This window comes from Pogoniulus pusillus, chromosome 22 (genome assembly GCF_015220805.1).
Source record: "Pogoniulus pusillus isolate bPogPus1 chromosome 22, bPogPus1.pri, whole genome shotgun sequence".
Taxonomy (NCBI): Eukaryota; Metazoa; Chordata; class Aves; order Piciformes; family Lybiidae; genus Pogoniulus; species Pogoniulus pusillus.
This window is the reverse complement of record NC_087285.1, coordinates 109877-130185: the sequence shown is the minus strand read 5'-3', so window position 1 is coordinate 130185 and position 20309 is coordinate 109877. Positions and strand designations below refer to the sequence as shown.

Here is a 20309-nt window from a genome sequence, read left to right as displayed (position 1 = left end):
AGAGCCCCCAAGCGTGCAGTGCATACTCTGGGCATGTTTTCAGCAGTGCCACAGTTGTGGAACTGGCACAGATCTAGTTGCTTCTGGTGTTTCAGGGCATGCTTCATGTTTGTAAGCAAGACTAATCTGTGACGTGTTGCAAGAGATGGAGAAATCCAAAATGAAATGTGTCATTGGGCAGATGAAGCATTCGTGAAAGCTGTGTGCAGAGCTCTTCCCTCTCAGATCTGTAGGGCAGATCTATGTGATGTGATCATCGCAATGATGCCACTCTGTGGCTTCGACTGGGCTGGGTTTCACCTTCTCTGCTGAACTTAAAATCTTCACGTGTCATACACACAAAGCTTTAATGTGAAGGACTTTCATTGTGAGATTTCTTGGAGACAGGGGACATAAGAGGGTGGTCAGTATTTCCATGAGTGAGAGGCCATGCAGTCTGGTGTTCTTCTGTAGCAAAATTGTTTATCTTGGGGAAGACAAATCTGTGGCCCCGTGTTTTGTGTGAACCCCTAGGGAAGAAAAGCATGGAGTAGCTGGCCATAAACTTAGAACAGTCTGGGTGTTAAGGAGCTGTATTAGCTTGGCAGGAAGTGCAATAGTAACAACTTGATTGCTGATGAAATCTTGATGATTACAGCACTGGAATGAGCTTTTGTATTAATGCTGTGATTCAGATGCAGTGGGAGGTTTTTCAAGAGGAGTTTATGGCCTAGTTTTGAATTGCAGTTTTATTCTTCAGTGGAACAGGAAGACACATCAAATATTTGCCATTTGAACAGTTATTTTTGTGAAAAACTAATTTGGCATTAGTGCTTAGGAACTGGAAAGATAAACACTGCAGAGCTGACAGTGGGTGCAGACAGCCTCAGGGAAAGGTGATCTGCAGGACAGTCTCCCGCTTACAGTGTGAAGGGTGGAAGCACAGCAGTTCCCATGGAGTTCCTGTGCCCCTGCATGTGCCCCTGCTTCTGCTTCTCTGGGGCAGTGAGGTCTTGAGCAGCACAAAAAATGGTCAAAAGTAGTGCTACTGGACTTTGTCAGGAGGTCTGCAGGTGCTGCTGTTGGTCATGGTGCTCAGTTTGTGAAGGCAGCTCCTGCTTCCTAGGAATGGGGTCTGAAGCCTCCAAGAGGTTGGCTCTGCAGAACCTGGTGAACCAGCAGCCCCAACCCACAGCTGTAGAGCTTTGTTGGGAAGCAGCAACTGGTGCAACAGGGGGTGCCTAGGACTCTGGAAAGGGACAATGTTGTTTTCTTACTGGAAACACTCAAAGTATACAAGGTGACTTTTAACAGTGTCAGCATTTGAGGCAGCCTGGTTCTGGAGGTTGAAGGATTGGTTAACTTGTAAATTTCCCTCCAGATTTCTTTTACTTCATAGCTGATCTGCAGCTGGGCTTAAAAATGACAGAGTGCTTAAAACCTTTCAACATGCTCTTGTTGGACTTCTCTGCTGTTGGTTTCACATGGTCAGTACTTTGCCCCCCTCCTCATTTGGGTGTGTGGCTTTTTAGGATTCTACACGACCCAAGACCAGTGACTGCAGTGACTGACATGAGAGCTGCCCACACCTGCTTCTTGCCTCCTTCAGCAGGGCTCTTGGAATCTGCTGGTTCTTGAATTTAGGCATTTGGTGTGTGGCATCCCCTGGGCTAATCTAACAATCTGATGACTCTAAAAGGGCAGACAGACAAGCTCTATGTGGTTTTCATAGCTATGTAGTCAGTAAATCTTTTCCACTGCAGTGCTTGCTGGAGCACTTGCAGACAGGCAGAGGTCGCCTATGCCCTGTGATATAGTGAGCACTGGGGCCAGGTTAACAGCACAACTGAAGATGACATTGCTGTCACTGAGGTGACATGAAAAAGGCAAGCTGAGAGTCCTGCTTTTCCTTTCTGCCCCCTTTCAGACTCCTGTGCTGAAAGCCCAGAAGCCTGTTAGCTGTCTCCTATGCTTCAACATCTCCTGATTAACTCTATTTCCTCTGTTTTCAGCCTGGGTCAGCAGCTGCCCCACTTACCTGGCATGTGTTGCCAAGTGCCATACAAGCCATGTGGCTTTCTGACTCTGTGAGTCAGAAGACCTGGATGGGCCACTTAGTGCCATGGTCTAGTTGACTGGACAGGGCTGGGTGATAGGTTGGACTGGATGATCTTGGAGGTCTCTTCCAACCTGGTTGATTCTATGATTCTTCTCTGTAGTGCATAGAGAATGTTTCAAAACATGCTCTTGGGGATCTACATATCCTGAGTATGTAAAAAGTCTTCTCAGTGGTCTTTGAAATTCTGCTGGTTTTGAAGCTTCAGTCACCTGCCTGCTGCTAACTAATTGAATTCCATCTTTGCAATTGTCCAGTCAGATACCATCAAGCCAGAGGAACCCTGGGAAGAAGACAGACATTGGAAAGTCATTGGGATCTGTGAATGTCAGAGTTAAGTTCGTCTGGGCTTCAGTCCTGTGGCCTCTGCCTGCTGGGTGCCATTGCACCCATTCCCTGCATGTTTGCCACAGAGGAGGCTGCAGGAGTGGGAGAGCTTGGCAGAAGTACTGCACTGCATGGTCCACAGGAGGAACGTGGGGAAATACAAACTCCTCGTTCAGCCCCCCCCCCCCAAATCATCCTGTACTGGATAAAGAACAGCTCAATGTGTATCAAAAACAGTGTAGCAGGTCAGTCTGTCTGGGCTAGGGAGCTGGGCTAGGTTTTGTTGCCCAGGTGGTACAGTACTGTGCTGTGTGCATAATTCTCTGTGTGGGCATTGCCCAGCCCCACCTGCAGAGCTGCATATTTTAACCAACTGGGTTTCTTGCAGCTGAACGCAGGATTCTCATGAAAATGCAATACTGAGCTGATCTTATTCCTGTTGATGAGACTGGTGAATTTTAGCTGCAGACTGCAAATCTAGCTTGGGACTTCTGTTTAAAAGCAGATTTATAACTGTGATGGTTTGGGGGTTACCCCGCCCCCCCACACTTTTGAATTTGCCCCAGCTAACTCAGACGGACCCTGGGAATATAGATGAAGCAATTTATTTACAGCTAGCAGAATTTACAAACAGCTATTTACAATATATACAGTTATATACAATTATATACAGAAATATACAAAGGATAAACAATACAAAAGCACAACTCCCCTCCCAGAAACCTGAGTCCCCAGGAGGGGCTCTCAAACCACCCCAACACCTCCCCCCGGCCCTCTCAACCTTACCCCAGTTCTCAGGAAGAAGAGAGGTGCAGCCAAGAGGTTAGGGAGCAAGGTTAGTAGGAGCAGGGTTAATGAGATGTGACCAGGTCTAAGGCAAAAGCAAGAGGGAGAGACAAAATGGAGAATGTTTTCTTCTTCTTCCCAGAGTTCTCAGCGTAACTGTGAGAGAAGTTGACATCAATTGTTTTTTCATTTCACTGCCTGTTATCTAGTTCTGTTACCAAAACATTCTAGCTTGCTTCAAACTAGCACAATCCACCCCTTGTCTACTTCGCTCAGAGTATCGCTGAGAATTATCCAATCTAATCTAAACCAATATTTACACTAAAACAATATATATATATACAAGTTCAGTTCACACTTCAATCAGATGTAGGTGATTCAAAAGCTCAGAACAGGGACTCCCAGGTGATGTTGGGTTCGTGCTCACGTACTGTAGATTCTATTGTAGATTCTCTCAGTGTTGGGCGCCGATGTTACCTAGAACAGAAAACTCCTAACAGTTTGAATTTAAACTCTCTCAGCTAAGGTTAAATTTCTCTGTGGAATACACTGAATTTCACCATTCTCCTGCATTACCCAGTATGTATGACCAGGACCTTCAGCAGACACCACCCCTCGGACAGGTTTCCCTTCGCCCGAAGGAGAAAATACCCAAACAGTTTTCCCTAACAGATTCTTTTCACGTACAACAGGAACTTTATCACCGTCTACTGTTTGGACCAAATCTGATTGTGCAGGTCCTGCTCTGTTTACTGAACCTCTACTATTTACCAACCAGGTAGCTTCTGCTAAATGTTTGTCCCAGTTTTTCAGAGTTCCACCCCCCATGGCCTTGAGGGTGGTTTTCAGCAAACCGTTGTAGCGCTCAATCTTCCCTGAAGCTGGTGCATAGTAGGGTATGTGATAGATCCATTCAATACCATGCTCTTTGGCCCAGTTTTTCACTAGATTGTTCTTGAAATGAGTACCATTGTCTGACTCTATTCTTTCTGGAGTTCCATGTCTCCACAAGATCTGTCTCTCCAAACCAACAATGGTGTTACGTGCACTAGCATGTGGAACTGGATAGGTTTCCAACCATCCAGTGCTGGCTTCTACCATCGTCAGCACATACTGCTTGCCAGAACGAGATCGAGGTAAAGTGATGTAGTCAATCTGCCAGGCTTCTCCATACTTGTACTTTGACCACCTCTCACCGTACCATAAGGGCTTGATTCGCTTAGCCTGCTTAATAGCAGCACAAATGTCACAGTCATAGATGACTTGGGTGATAGCGTCCATGGACAAGTCAATTGACCTATCACGAGCCCATCGGTATGTTCCATCTCTGCCTTGATGTCCAGATGAGTCATGGGCCCACCGAGCTAAGAACAGCTCACCTCGGTGTTTCCAATCAAGGTCAATGTCAAGTTCAGAGTTGGTATCAACTTGAGCAATCTTAGCAGCTTGGTCTGCCTTCTGATTATGTTGATGTTCCTCAGTTGCTCTGCTCTTGGGCATGTGTGCGTCTACGTGCCGCACCTTCACTGGAGTTCTCTCCAGCCGTGCATCAATGTCCTGCCATAGATCAGCACACCAAATAGGCTTTCCTTTCCTCTGCCAACCATTCTTCTTCCAGTCCTTCAGCCAACCCCATAGAGCATTGGCTACCATCCACGAGTCGGTGTAGAGGTAAAGGATAGGCCAATTCTCACGTTCAGCCACATCAAGAGCAAGTTGAACAGCTTTTACCTCAGCGAACTGACTGGATTCTCCTTCGCCATCTTTCGTTTCGGTAACTCTCCTGGTTGGACTCCAAACCGCTGACTTCCATATTCGCTTGTTCCCAACAAGATGACAGGAACCATCTGTGAATAAAGCATAGTTCTTTTCCTGATCAGAGAGATCACCATAGGGAGGAGCTTCCTCAGCACGAGTTATTTTCTCCTCTGGAGGTTTGGGACAGTCTGTGCCTTCCGGCCAGTTGGTGATCACCTCCACCAGACCAGGTTGGTCAAGATTACCCATTCGTGCTCGTTGGGTTATCAAAGCCATCCATTTAGACCAGGTTGCATCTGTGGCATGATGTGGTGATGAACCTTTGCCCTTGAACATCCAGTTAAGAACTGGCAGTCTAGGAGCTAAAAGCAATTATGACTCAGTTCCAATCACTTCAGAAGCTGCTTTCACTCCCTCATAGGCTGCTAGAATCTCTTTCTCTGTTGCAGTGTAATTTGTCTCTGAACCTCTGTAGCAACGTCCCCAGAAACCAAGTGGACGACCACGTGTCTCATTTGGAGCTCTCTGCCAGAGACTCGCAAGTTGGACCATTGTCACTGGCAGCCGTGTACAGAATGTTTTTAATGTCTGGACCAGATCTCACAGGACCCAAGCCCACTGCATGGACTATTTCTCGCTTAATTTGATCAAAGGCTGCTTGTTGTTCAGGTCCCCACTCGAAATTGTTTCTCTTACGAGTCACATCATGCAGAGGTTTGACAATCTGACTGAAACCAGGAATGTGTAGTCTCCAAAATCCCACCACACCAAGGAAAGAAAGTGTGTCCTTCTTACTAGTGGGAACTGCCATGGTAGAGACTTTGTTAATCACATCCTGAGGAATGTAACGGCGACCATCCTGCCACCGCACTCCCAGAAACTGAATTTCTCTGGCAGGTCCTTTGACCTTGTCTCTCTTAATGGCAAAACCTGCTTGCAACAGAATGTCAATGATTTTGTTACCTTTCTTGAAGACTTCCTCAGCAGTTTGGCCCCACACAATGATGTCGTCGATGTACTGGATGTGCTCTGGAGCTTTACCTTTCTCCAGTGCATTGTGGATGACTGAGTGACAGATGGTTGAGCTGTGTTTCCACCCCTGAGGCAAACGATTGAACTGGTACTGGATTCCTCTCCAGGTGAATGCAAACTGAGGCCTACACTCCTTTGCTATGGGAATAGAGAAGAAAGCATTAGCAATGTCTATGGTTGCATACCACTTAGCCTCCTTCGATTCCAGCTCGTACTGGAGTTCCAGCATGTCCGGCACAGCTGCACTCATGGGTGGCGTCACCTCGTTGAGGGCACGAAAGTCAACTGTCAGTCTCCAGTCGCCAGTAGGTTTGCGCACAGGCCAGATGGGACTGTTGAAAGGTGAATGAGCTTTCTCAATGACAGCCTGACTCTCCAGTTGACGAATCAGCTGATGAATGGGCAACAAAGAGTCACGGTTAGTTCTGTACTGTCTATGATGAACAGTTTGGGTTGCAATTGGCACTTCCAGGTCCTCTATGTCATGATGTCCCACAACTGCAGATTCATCAGAAAGTTCAGGTCTAATAGACAATTTCAATTTATCATCCTCAATCTCTACAGATGCTATTCCAAAAGCCCATTTGTGACCTTTAGGATCTTTGAAACAACCTTGTCTCAAAAAGTCAATTCCCAAAATGCAAGGCGCATCAGGACCAGTTACAATAGTATGTGTCTTCCACTCTTTACCAGTTAAACTGATCTCTGCCTGTATCTTAGTTAACTCTTGAGATCCACCAGTGATTCCAAAGATAGAAATGGACTCTGTCCCTTTACAATTAGATGGCAATAAAGTACACTGAGCACCTGTGTCAACTAAAGCCCTGTATTTCCGAACTCTTGAACTGCCAGGCCACCTAATGAATACATTCCAATAGATTCGGTTCTCTCCACTATCCCTTTCCTCCTCCTGGCTGGAGGCAGGGCACCCCTAATGCTGAACATGGCATGTGGGGTGTACACAATGATTGGTGTTGTTGTGAGAGAAATTGCAACTGTTGGAACAATTGCAATTGCTCTCGGGAGTTGAAGAAGTGACAGCTACTTTCCTGGCATTACTGCCTCTGTTTCTGCCACTCTGCAGATCCCTGACCCTCTTTGAAAGAGCTGAAGTAGGTTTACCATCCCATTTGTTCATGTTCTCACCGTATGTGTCACGCAGAAGTATCCACAGTGACGCACGTGATTGCTGCTGTCTGGGTGGAATTTGTCTCCTCCTAGGCTGGAATTGCCTTGCAGGAGGTGGGCGTCTGTTCCTGACTGCAGAAACATTCACCCATTCAGATGATGCAGGAACGGTATCCTTTACCAGATTAGTAATGTTTTTGAGATCCTACTTCAGTTCTTTCATGGTATCTTTAAACTCTGTAGTCATAGTCTTTATGGCACAGATTATACCAGAATGTGACAAGCTGTCCTCAATCTGCCTGAGCTGGTCAGTGAATTCACCAACAGTGAAGGATCTTCCATTATCACTCCTTGACAGAAATTTACTGGCCAAGATGTTAGCATAGGATGAAGGAGCAAGCTTAATCAGCTTCTTCATGAGACCTGTTCCCAAAGGAATATCGTCAGGCTCATGAGTGCCATGATCTCCATAAAGCACTTCCTTCACAGCAAACTCCTTCAGAAGCTTAATTCCCTGCTCAACGGTGTTCCACTTCTTGGCAGCCCATGGCAAATCATCTCGGGAAGGATATCTCATAGCCACAGCCACAGAAGGCGTGTCCACAAGCTAACCCTACCAAGAGGACTTGCTAGGTGTTTGTCCACTCCACTCTCCTTAGTGAGTGGTCCCAGCTGCTTGGCAGACTTGTCTCCTACCTGCAGAGCATTAGCACCAATGCCACGGCATCTCACTAGCCAGCTTAGAATTGGCTCACCTGATTCCCTTGTGTATTCCTTCCTAACTTCCCTGACCTCTCTGAGTGGATCCTTGGAGCCTTGGATGTCATCTTCCTCCTCTTCTTCCTGTTGTTCTGGTGGTGCCGGGCCTATCACAATCTTCCTCATAGCATTCCTAAACTCATTGGAACCATCCTCTCTCTTGGCAGCTAACCTCACAGCACTCCTCTCACTTGAGTATTGTTGTCTCAGCACATCTACAAGGTCTCGCAGACTAACTGCCTCCTCTTCCTCCTCTTGCTGCTGATCACCAGAGGTCCCCTGTCTTACATCCTCCTGCGAACCACTCTTTGTCTTAGCTTTTGCCTTAGCAGGTGCCAGAAGGGCCTGAGCAGCAACAGACTTGGATGTGTCTGCTGGAGGATTTGAATTTTTAGGAGTCTGACTTGGAGGGTTTGTATCCTTAGGGGTCTGACCTGGAGCATTTGAATTATTGGAGGTCTGACTTGGAGCTTGTGAGTTCAAATCTGCCTTGCTTTTAACAGGAGGATTTTGGTTCTGGTCTGCTGGCTGGGGGTTCGAATTGGCTGAGCTGGTGTCATTAGGATTTGGACTGACTGGGCTAGCATTACCAGCATTAGCAGTGTTATTATTTGCCTGTCCTCCTGGGATGCCTGCCAACCCTGACTTGTTTTCATTTTTGCTAGGAACATTCTGATTTTGGGTATTTGCCTGTGCTCCTGGGGCTCCTGCTAAACTCTGCGGCTTGTTTTGGTTATCCTTATCATTGTTTACGTTAGTGGCGGGAACACTGGCTGTATTCCCAGAACCCGGAGAAGGAGGGGCAGAGGCTGGCAAGGGGGAAGCCGATAACTGTGTTCCCTTGTTTTGCTGTGAAAGAGACTGCTTCTGAGACACAGAATTTTTCCTAGCTCTTACAGAAGCTGGTTTTGAATTTTTCACCAATAATGCCAAAATTAATATGAATATTAAAACCATAAGAGCCATGATAATACACAGCAACCCCGCCACAGTCTCTTTATTGTAAAAATCCTTGCATGGATTTGGCATTTCAGTTTGGGGCTGGATGACCCTCATGAGAGCAGTAGATAAAGCAGACTCTCGATTGATTGTAACATTATTGACAAAAACTCTTGTAATATCACTAGTAATCTTCTCAGTGACACTAAAACCAGCATAACCAAGAATAAAATCACCCCAGCTCCAGAACATGTTTGAAAGCTTAACTTTAGCCTTCTTAAAAACTATATGAAGCAAGAAATAACCAATTTGATCTTTGATCCAGTTGTACACAAAAAAAACAGAAAACAGGCCACACAGCAATCCCCACCAAGTACAATAGCTGCTTGATTAGCTTCATCTTAATTCCCAGAGCTAATTTCCACTCACTGAAATATCTAGCCCCACGTTGGGCGCCAATTGAAAAATGTGATGGTTTGGGGGTTACCCCGCCCCCCCACACTTTTGAATTTGCCCCAGCTAACTCAGACGGACCCTGGGAATATAGATGAAGCAATTTATTTACAGCTAGCAGAATTTACAAGCAGCTATTTACAATATATACAGTTATATACAATTATATACAGAAATATACAAAGGATAAACAATACAAAAGCACAACTCCCCTCCCAGAAACCTGAGTCCCCAGGAGGGGCTCTCAAACCACAATAACGTGCAAGCAATTCTGTTAACAATGCAAAGCTCTTGGACTAGGTTTGTGCTTCCTAACATCTGCCTGTTGTCCTGTGAGGAGCAGACTGGATCTGGTCTTTTGGTTGGCACTGAGGATTTTGAGGGGTGGATTTATTGATCTGGGGTTTGGTTTGGTTTTGTTTCCTCATGTTTTTGTTCGGGTTTTTGGGGAAGGTTTGCAGTTTTGGTTTGACTTTTTTATTTGTTTTTGATGGTTGTTCAAGGGTTTTTGGTTTGGTTCTAAGTTTCAAGTAGAATTTGATAGACTATTCCCTATTAGGAGAATTGGAGATTTGTACAGATTTATATGCTCAGTGTCAGCGCCAGCAGACAAGATGTATTTGAAACATCTTTTGTAATGTAACTGTTTGGACTTGGATACATGCTTTTATTTTTTTCCCCCATTTAACAACTCTAGAAATTAGAGATCTGTCAAGTCCCAAAATTTTAATTTCATCAAAAGTAGAGTATAATGGACCTGCTTCAGGGTAGGGGCTAAGATGAAAACCACTCCTCTGCAATGCAAGTTGTGTTGACAAACTTCCTGAAGAGTAGGATGGATTGTAAAAACAGACTTTTGGCCTTGCTTCTTCCTGTTGGTAAATATTTGCAGGTCAGTGTTGGAAAGATGGAGCCAGGCTCTGCTCAGAGATGTCCAAAGGGCAACAAAAGGGCAAACAGGTGCCAGCTGGAGCAGAGGAGGTGCCACAGAAAAAACTTTGTCACTGTGAGGGTGCTGGAGCCCTGGGGCAGGCTGTTCACAGAGGTTGTGGTCTCCTCTGGTGACATTCAAAACCCACCTGGATGCGTTCCTGTGCGACCTGCCCTGAGTGGTGCTGCTCTGGCAGGGGGGTTAGACTGGATGATCTTTGGAGGTCCCTTCCAACCCCTAGCATGCTGTGATTCATCAGTTAGTACTTTTAGGGTAAGATCTGAAGCAGACTTTATGTAAGAAGTTTCTTATCTTTTCCTCAATTCTCAGATACTTCCTTGAAATAAATATCTCAGTCTTCAGATTTCAGAGGACAGTACCTGTCTGGGGTACTGCTGTAAAGTACAAGGCTGCCATTTGGGTGCTGGCAAGTGCAGACAGCAGATCAGTGGCTTTGGGGGCAATAAGTTTTAAGTAGGTTTATTTTGGACTGATAGCATCTCAGCTGTGCTGCTTGATTCATTGTGAAAGTGCATATCAATTATTTCTCTCCTGGAAGAAGAAGGCATCCTGTGGATTACAAGTTGTGGCCAGAAGAGAATCAAGCACTTGGAATGGAATCTGTCAGCCTTACCAATAGGCAGTAACCCTGTGAGATGTGAATGTGTTGTAAGCAACTTTAAATGAGAAGATTTTAGTTGCTGAGACTAGAAATATGAAGGTTGTTTTTCCAAACTCTTGCTCACAGTGTCTAGGACCTTTTAAAGGTTATGTGCAGCCAGAAGGCATTCAAAGCTGGGAGTGCTGTCCTTCCTACATGTTGTGGGGTGCTTAAGTGACCAACAGTGCTGCTTGGGAAAGACTGCTCTGGATGAGTGAGCTCTTGCAGGCAAGTTACTTGGGAGATTATCTGCAGTGTAAGGGAGAAGTGTAGTAGGTTTCCATAGGAAACATTTCCCTCTTATTTCCTGGAGAAAAGTCAGAGAAACTGATGAGAAGTGTTTGTGTTACACCTTGATACCCAAGTGGAACAAGTCAGGCAAGGAAAGTGGTTGAGTTGTGTGATGCTTTGGGTGTTCCCTGCCCCCTCCCCCACTTTGGAAAATCACCCAGGCTAGACTCAGCGGCTCTGGAAAGGAATGAAGCTTAGCACAATGGACAAGCAGACATTTACAATATGTACACTTATATACAAGTTAAAAAGTTATACAGAAACATGACACCCCCTCCCAGAAACCAGAGTCTCCAGGGGGGGCTCGCAATCACCCTTCCACCCCTCTCCCTTACCCCCTATCTTGCCTTATATTCAAGGAAAGTTTGGAAGGTAAGGCCAGGGGGGTTAGGGAGGCAGATGGATTAGTCGCACAGACACAGGTTAGGTTAGAGAGAGAAGTTCAGACCCAGAGACAGAGAGCAACTCTGTTATCTGTGTTGTGTTCTTGTTCTTATACATCTCAGCAAGCCTATGAGTGGAGTAGACAATCACCATTGTTTCCTTTTCACATCCTGTAATCTAGTTCTTCTCACCAAAACATTCTAGCTAGGATCAAACTAGCACAAGTTGAGACCTGCTGACCAAGCTAGAAGGAAAGAAGAGGCAGTGGAAGTGTAGGGACGCTGCACAGTTGTGTAGGGTTGGGGTTGTGAAGGCCAAGATGTGACAGAAACCAAATGTGGAAAGGGGTGCAAAGAATAACAAGGGCTTCAAGAGCTGTGTCAGGTGGAAAAGGAAAGGCAAGAAGAAGCAAGTTCCCCTGCTGAGCAAGGATGGCAAGCTGGTAATAATTGATGAGGTGAGGCTGAGGGGTGTTTTTCCTCAGTCTTCACTGGCAACCTCTCTTCTCACACCTCCCTGCTCAATGGACTGCAAGACAGGGGCCTGGAGCACAAAACTCTTTTCCCACTGTGGGAGATCAGGTTTGTGGTCTGTGTGTTTGCACAGAACTGCTTGAGGAACCTGAGTATACACAAACCTATGGGACACCATGAGGTGCATCCCAGAGTCCTGCCAAGCCACTCTCCATGCTGCTTGGAAATCCCTGGCAGTCAGATGAAGTCCCTGGAGACTGGAAGAAGGGAAACGTCCAACCCATTGCTAAAAAAGGGAGAAAGGAGGAGGGCCCAGGAGCCTGCCAGCCTCACCTGTATGCCTGGGCAGACTGTTAACCATATCCTCCTAGAAGCTATAAGGCAGACAGAGGGCAGGGAGGTGACTGGGGCCAGCCAGCCTGGCTTCACCTAGGGCATGTCCTGCCTGACCAACCCAGCAGCTTTCTACAAGAGAGTGACCACAGCAGTGGACAAGGGAAGGGCAGCAGGTATCATCTAGTCTGGGCAAGGCTTGTGGCACAGCCCCCACAGTAGCCTTCTCTCTGAGCTGGAGAGATGGGATCCATCCAGGGGACTTGCTGAGCTGGAGAAGTGGACCTTTGTGAACCTTGTGAGGTTCAACAGGCCTGAGCGCAAGGTCTTGTGCCTGGGTTGGGGCAGCCCTCAGTATCAGTCAGTCTGGGGGCTGATGTGGTTGAGAACAGCCCTGTGGAGAAGACCTTGGGGACACCAGTGGATGAAAAACTGGACACAAATGAGCAATGTGCAATCACAGCCCAAGTGTCAACTGGCAGCAGGGGCAGAGAGGGGATTCTGCCCCTCTGCTGTGCTGAGGCCAGCTCTGGAGTCCTCAGCACAGCAGAGAAAGGGACCAGTTGGAGGAGGGCCAGAGGAGGGCACAGCAATGCTGGCAGGGCTGGAAGCCCTCTGCTGTGATGCCAGACTGAGAGAGTTAGGCTTTGTAAGCTGGGAGAAGAGAAGGCTCCAGGAAGACATTCTGGTGGCCTTGCAGTGCTTCAAAGGGCTGAGCAGAAAGCTAGGGAGAGAGTTTTGAGCAGGGCCTGTTGACAGGACAAGCAGTGACCTGGATTTCACTGGTCCTCAGCCTTCATTTCTTCCTAAAGATGCAGCCAGGCTGTTGCTTTAGGAGCTGAATCGGCTGCTTACTGTTGCTAAGTTGAATCTTGTGACAGGTTGATTGTGTACTGGAGTGGTGCTCCATAAAAGATAAATGCACAAGAGCCCAGGCTGTTGAGGGGGTTTCCCATACTGCCACTGTCTGAAAGCAAGTGTCTGAAGTAGTCTTCAGAAGGATTTCTGCTATTTTCAGGACACTGTGAAATAGGAGAGCGTTCGAGAAACCAGGAAATGCCACTTGTGGACACTTCCAGTGTGATTGTGTGGCAGTGTTCAGGTATTCGAATCTACCAGCAGCATCTCCAGCTCTAGTTGGAGCTGCTGATCAGCAGTGCCTGGTGGGTTTAGCAGATTTTGCTTCCCGTTATTGGCCTCTTCCAGTAATCCCCAAGGTTACAGGTTTCAGCTGTTTCCTGGCATGTAAATGGAGCTCTGGGATCTGTGAAGTAGCCATGCTGACTGCACGCTTGACTACTCTGCACCTCTTCTGGAGGTTCACCCAGCTCCTTCCCTTAGAGGTTCCTAATACCTGTCTTCAGAAACTGACTTGTGGTCACTGTCTCGAAGCGCTGTTGGCTGTCAGACCAGCCTCGGCTTCTGCTCTCGGTCCATGTGTCGACAGAAAGCTGTGCTTCTGTTCTGCCCTTGTGTCTGGGGCAGGCTTTTCCTGAGATCAGGCTTGTTTTCTCCCCAGGTGAGATTTAATTAAAGAGGGACAATGGTGGGACTGCATTATTTGGGGCCTCTGTGAACTGCAGCTCTTCTCTCCCAGCGTGAGGGTAGCTGTCCAGAGGTGCTGACCCAGGGGCATTCTTTGGGTTAAGAGGGATGCTATAAATACGGCATTTTGAGAGCAGTGCAAGGGGTTCCTGTCATGGTTGTGTGCTCGAGGCAGAGTTAATTTGCAGTCTGTAAAAAGTTTCTGCCACTGCAGCTGTGGAGCAGCTTAGATATCAAAAGACATCAACTGACACTTACTTGCTCCTACCAAAGATACAGACAAAACCTTTCAGAGAGTTTTTGATCAGTGCACACAGCTTTCAAAACTGGTCTGCAAAACTCTCATCCTAAGTCATACCTTTTAAAGTGAACAGGTAGCTCAGTAAACCCTCAGTACACTGCAAGAGCCAAGCCTCAGGCTTGAGCTAAACACCCACCAGCCACCACGAAGAAGGCACTGGTAAGCTTCAGTCAAGTTTTGTTGTCTTCTGAGAAATTGTCTGGGAACTCATGGTTCAGAGCCAAAATAACAGCAGTGCTTGGAGTAGTTTCTTATCTGGAGCTGCTGACCTGCTTCAGACAGCTGGATGGATAGTTTCCTGAAGACTGTCTACAGTGTTTGGGGTGCTGGGCTGTTTCCTGGGCTTAAGTTTTTTGTTGTTTCCCATAGATTTGGATCTGTTTTGCTGTCACTGCAGTATCTGGTAAAGGCAGTCAGCAGCTGTTTCAGTTCTGTTTTAGTATTCCTACGTTCTTTGTATAAGAGAAAATTCTCTTTCAAGGGAGAGTTCTTACTTTTGTTTGCCTTTTCAATTGGTTCTTCCAGAAGAGTTTAATTTCCAAATGAGGTCTGTCTGTCTCCTCTTTATGCAGCAATGCAGAGAGACACCTTTGAGTTAGGGCTTTGGTGAAGGATGGCACAGAGAGGTATAAATTGGTTTTTAGGAAACTGAGTCTACAGAGCTAGTGGCTGGTCTGGGACTTGACTCTTGCACCCAGGTTTTCACTTAACTGTGTGATGTTTAGGTAACTTGATTAAGCCATGGCTCAAACTGTCCCTAATTCCACTTTTAATGGGTAACTGGATGAATCTCTTTTGTAAATACTTGAGTTTGGGGGATTTGGTTGGTTTCGGGGGAGGGGGTGTTGGATCTTACAGTTTGCTGGCTGTTCTTTTTGGTTGATGGAGCTTTTTAAGTAGTTGGGTATAGCAAAGTGAGGAAGTTAAACCCCTTAAATTCTTAATCAAAGTTTCTTACACTGAACTAATTATTAAAATTCGACCATTGCATAGATTATTACTAGCATGATGCCCTGGAGGGGGTCACAGGTGGCTTTGAAGGGCAGCCTTGGGTTGCTGCAAGACAGCAAGCACTCAGCAGCACTGCTCTGCCTTGGTGACCTTACCAGGCTCCTGTTAAAGGTTCTTTCAAACTCGTCTTGGTGAGTGGGGCTCTGTATTTGTTACTATTGAGAGCGGGACAAGCAACCTGGTAATTTTGACTTGGAGCTTTTTCCAAGGTGCTGAGGTTCCCAAATCTCTCCGCACGTGGAGGCTGCATTGTCAGGGTTCTGTTAGTGTGGCACAGCTGGCCGGCTGCAGCAGTTGCAGAAGCACTGCTTTGGTTAGGACCCTGCTGTGGCTGCCATTGTCTTCTCTCACATGCAGGCTGCTTCAGCTCTGCTTGCAACCCTGCTGTTGGAAGTTAGCCTCTGGAAAACAGTCTGATTGCTCTGCACCTCAGAACAGCTTTGGGAACTCAATAAATTACTTACATTTCCCTGTTCTTTTTGCTGATTTCGTTTCCTGGATGCATTTTTACCTGTATCAGAAACCAGAAGGGTTCCTGATTTCTTAGGATTAAAATAGCTGTGTTCAGAGGGAGGTGAGGATCAATACTGACAGTTCCAGCTCTATGCTTTGTCCCTTCCTGCCTTACCATGAAGAGCAGCGTTTAGCATTCTGTGCTTTGACAGATAGATGTGCAGTCTCAGTTGTAAAGCTTTTTGGTGGTTATTGGGGTTTTGTTTGGTTGGTTTTTGTTTGGTTGGTTGGTTGGTTTGGGGCTTTTTTTTATTTGGGGTTTTTGGTTTGGTGGGGGTTTTTGGTTTGGATTTTTTTATTATTTTGGCTTGTTTTTGTTGTTGTTTTTAATTTTTTTTTTTCCTTTTGGTGGGTGAGAGGGGAGGTTTGGGGTATCTTCAGCATGGCATTTTTTCAAACATTTTTCATGTGCTTAGGTGCATCCAAGCAGAAGTCAAGTTCCCTGCAGGTAACAGATAAGGACCTACTGCCACCTTTTCACCCATACCAGCCTTTGGAATGCATAGTAGAAGAGACTGAAGGCAAGCTGAATGAACTTGGACAGAGAATTAGTGCCATTGAAAAAGCACAGCTTAAATCATTGGAATTAATTCAAGGTGAACCTTTAAATAAAGATAAGATTGAAGAACTTAAAAAGAACAGAGAAGAACAAGTACAGAAGAAGAAGAAAATATTGAAGGAGCTGCAGAAGGTGGAAAGGCAGTTGCAGATGAAAACCCAACAGCAGTTTACCAAAGAATATTTGGAGACCAAAGGTCAGACAGACGCACCACTGCCCCTGCAGCAGCAGTGCCCACTTCCAGGGGTCTTCCCAGAAGTGGAAGCTGATAAGGGTCTGCCAGAGGATAACTTTTCAGGGTTACCTCAGGTTGACACAATCTTGTCTAAAGATGATGAGCACCAACAGTCTCCAGCACCTACTGAACAAATAGATTTTGTCCCTATCCAGCCTTTGCCAGCACCACAATGTAATTTTTCTGGTAATTTAGGTTATAATGGGACAGAGTCTCTTGAACTTCAGAAAGCATTAGGGAATCAGCAGAATGTAGGACAGCAGCAGCAGATTGCTGGGCAGGGACTCTTAGTTCAAGAAGCAGACGGATTAATGATTGCCACTCCAGCACAGACGCTTACCGACACTCTTGATGACCTAATAGCAGGTGGGTTAAGAACTGTACCTGTTTTTGCATTAATTTGTGTGCTTAGTTTCCATTTCCCTCCTTCCCTCAACAACATCTTGGGGTTTTCCAGTCTGGGAATACTTGCATAAGAGTAAAGTTCCTGATCAGTGCTATTAATCCCAACAGTTCCAGTTCTATCACCAGACTTGAAAACAGCATTTTTTTCAAGCGCAAAGCTTCCTGTACTGGAGACCTGGTTTAGCCTTTTTGGCCTCATCTTTTTCTGTGCTTCTTTCAAAAGCCTTCTCATGAGTGGTTAGTGGTGCCTGTTAGGAAACCTGAAAGTGTGACAGTGTACACGCGTATGCCTCTGTGACATTCTTCAGTGTAGAAGCCATCTTTAGAAAAAAACAAATCACTGTCACTTGTACGGACCAATGTGTCCCTCTGCTGCTCCAGCCTTACTGTGGTTAAACACCACCTGAAATCAGCCCCTAACTGCTTTGTTCTGTAATGGTTTGTGTGTCCAGAACACCCTCTAAACACTGCTTGTTGTACAGGAGCATCTGCTTGTTAGATATTATGTGGCCAAAATGCATCCTGATGAGAAGCAAAAGTCCAAACATCCTCCCGTTGGTTGGGAACCGTGTGAGGAGGACTGAAAATTCCCGCCCGTGGGTTTGTGTGAGTGCCTCTGTGCAAAAAGAGCTGTTGCTGTGGTTGACTTAATTCTTGGGTTTGCAGCTGGAGCTGTGTAGGTGTGTAGTTCGTTGGGTTTTAATTCAGTGTTTTTCAGCTTTTCTTTGCACCTTTGTGTGTCCTTCAGCCCTTTTTTTTTTCCTGTTTTCTCCCTCCACCTTCCCTTCGTAGTCACTGCCCTGTCCTTTTCACTGCATCTCAAGGTTGTAGGAAGTGGAGTAAGAGCTTTTTGCCAGTTGTAAACTTCTAGAGTGGTGATTGTGTCAAGCTGGTGAAAGTGGATATTAACTTGGCCATGCAAACTGCAGATGATGGCAGAGTGCAGTGTGTGGTACCAGCTCCCTTCAGCTGTGCCGAGTGGTTCAAAGTTGTGCTCTTCCCTTAGAGAGAACAGGTCCAAGTGCCCCCTTTTCTGGTCCCTCCCCCACTCTCCCTTGCTCTTCAGAGTAGTCAGCCAACATTAAAGCAGAGAGACAATTGCATTATTCTTGATTTTTATTACCGAAGGTTTAGTACTGGGTTGTGTGTGTGTGGGGGGGACTGAAATGATTCATGCAAAACCTAGACACCAAGGGCCTAGCCCTTGGAGTGGTTCCTCTTGCTGGCAATTGAATGTAACTTGACCCTGTACAATCTTTCACTGCTAACAGCTGCATCTTACATCTAAAATGTTCACTGCACTCAAATGACCAACTGCTGCAGTCACGGAATCACAGCATCATTCAGGTTGGAAAAAATCCTTGGAATCAAGTCCAACCATTAACCCTTTGTCTACAAAGATCACCCCTAAACAGTGTCCCCCAGCAGCAGTCAGCAGAGTGCAAGAGCTGTGCTGCTTTGCAGACTGCTTGGAAACAACCAGGAGAACCTTTTAAAAGTTATTTTTAAGATGACCTTGAACAGACACTGGCTTATGTCCTTGAAACTGCTACTGCTTTTGCTGAGTTATTAAAGGTGTGTCATCCTGCCAGTGAAGCATGTCCCTTGGTCATCCGTGCCACTGGTGGACCTGCAGTAGTGATGGTGAGTGGTGTGGTTTGCAATAGGCAAGAACAGAATTCCACCTGGTACTGATCTGCTTCAGAAGAGCAAGATCCAGCTTTTAGGTTCAGTCGGTGTTTTCCCTTCTGCACCAAAATCCCTGCAACTGCTGTCCTTAGCAGTGGCAATGTGAGAGGCACCTCGGCTGAGACTGCTGGTGAGGGAGAGTTTGCACTTCGACAGAGCCTATTTCACTCAGCTGTGGCAGTGCACACAGATGGAGTGTTTCTCTTGCCAGCCTGCTGGCATCATTTTTCAGCAGCTAGCTGTTGAGATGGTCAATGGTGAGATGCAAAGTGGTGGAGTCAGTCACTGGTAGATGTGTCCCCAAGCCCTTCTTTGATAAAACTACGCAGAAGTAATGGAGGAGCATTTGGGAAGTCAAGCAAGGCCTGAAAATGGGGCAGCTCTTTCTACTCCAGAATGGTTTGGTTGTAGTGAAGTTTTATCCAGATGCACTGAAGTGATCACTCTGTAGTCATCCAGTCTTTGAAGGCGACTTATGACAGTCCAAATTTTAATGGGGCTTACAAATGAGTTGTAGATGTTGTGCAGTTTAAAGTGGGAAGGCAAGAAAATTGGTTTGGATCATAACTTTCAATTGAGAAGGACATTTTGGGTCTTCTTTACATTACTGAGATTTGGTGTTTGGAGGTGTCTTGTCTGGTATAGTTGGGGTTTCATAGCAGTGGACATTGCGCACTTACTGTAGGACATTTCTAACTTGGCAGTGTCCTGAGTTGAGCTTTTTTTCAAGTTTAGGTTATTCAGGGTGAGGAACCTCCTTTTGTTGCTAGGTTTTGTGCATAGCTGGAATATTTTTCTTCTGCTCAGCTTGCGTTTTCAGTCAGGAGGTGGCATCTCTCTCTGCTTCTGACTCTTCTGCAAGCTGTATTTTGAAAAACTTAATACCGTTCTTCGGTTCTGAAATCCTTGTGGTGTGTGGTTATACAGAACTGGAATGATTTGAAGTGATGGTGTGGAAGGTGACCTGTGTCACTGTGTTCAGGGTTGCTGTTTGGAGTAAAACTGGTTACTAGCAACATCTGGGCTGAGAACTGATGGCCCAAAGGAGCGCCCAAGGTGCAAAAGCTTTGTGCAGTAACATGTTACTGAAGCTTCATGCACAGGCTGCAAGTCTGCACGATCATGAAACAGGATTGCTTATTGATCCTGAAAGCTCCAATTCCTTTGAGGAAAGAGGAAGTGAAATCCAAGCCCAGGATTCCTGAATGTCCATACTCACAGCATGACAGCAGTTGGGTAGATTCAGTTTCAGACTGCAGCTGCAACCTCATGCTCCATGTTCTGCCAGTGCCTGCAGATTTGTACTTAGGTAAAATACCAAGCTCTTGCTGCCTTTGCTTTTACTCATACTTCCTGTGATATTTTTCCATAACTTTGGAGAACAGTCATCCATGTCTTTGAAGAATCATCTTCAGTCACACAGTAAATCTAAGAAAGTCCCTTTGGAATGCTGCCATGTAGGGAACCTGTCTTTTCTCAGTAACTTTGTATTCTTTATTTAATGTAAGTCTTTTGAACACCAAGGTCTGTAGAAACATCCAAAACCTGTGTCACACACTAGGGATTTTCAAAAATTGATTTTTGTTTGATTTGTTTTTTTTTTTAATCAGTGCCTTCCTGGTGAGAAGCCAGAATACCTATTCAGTAGGAAACAGTCTGAATGCTGGAAAGTTTACTTCCTAGTTTTCCCAGAGGAGGGAA

The 20309-nt window shown here is 46.0% G+C and overlaps 1 protein-coding gene across 1 annotated transcript in view; it reads left to right on the top strand.

The window, feature by feature from the left end:
* Positions 1 to 20309, top strand: part of ANKHD1 (ankyrin repeat and KH domain containing 1) — a 129835-nt gene that overhangs the window by 70120 nt on the left and 39406 nt on the right. Inside the window, 1 exon segment of the mRNA XM_064161343.1 lies at positions 16137 to 16880. Within this exon segment, the coding sequence (XP_064017413.1) occupies positions 16137 to 16880 (744 nt within the window).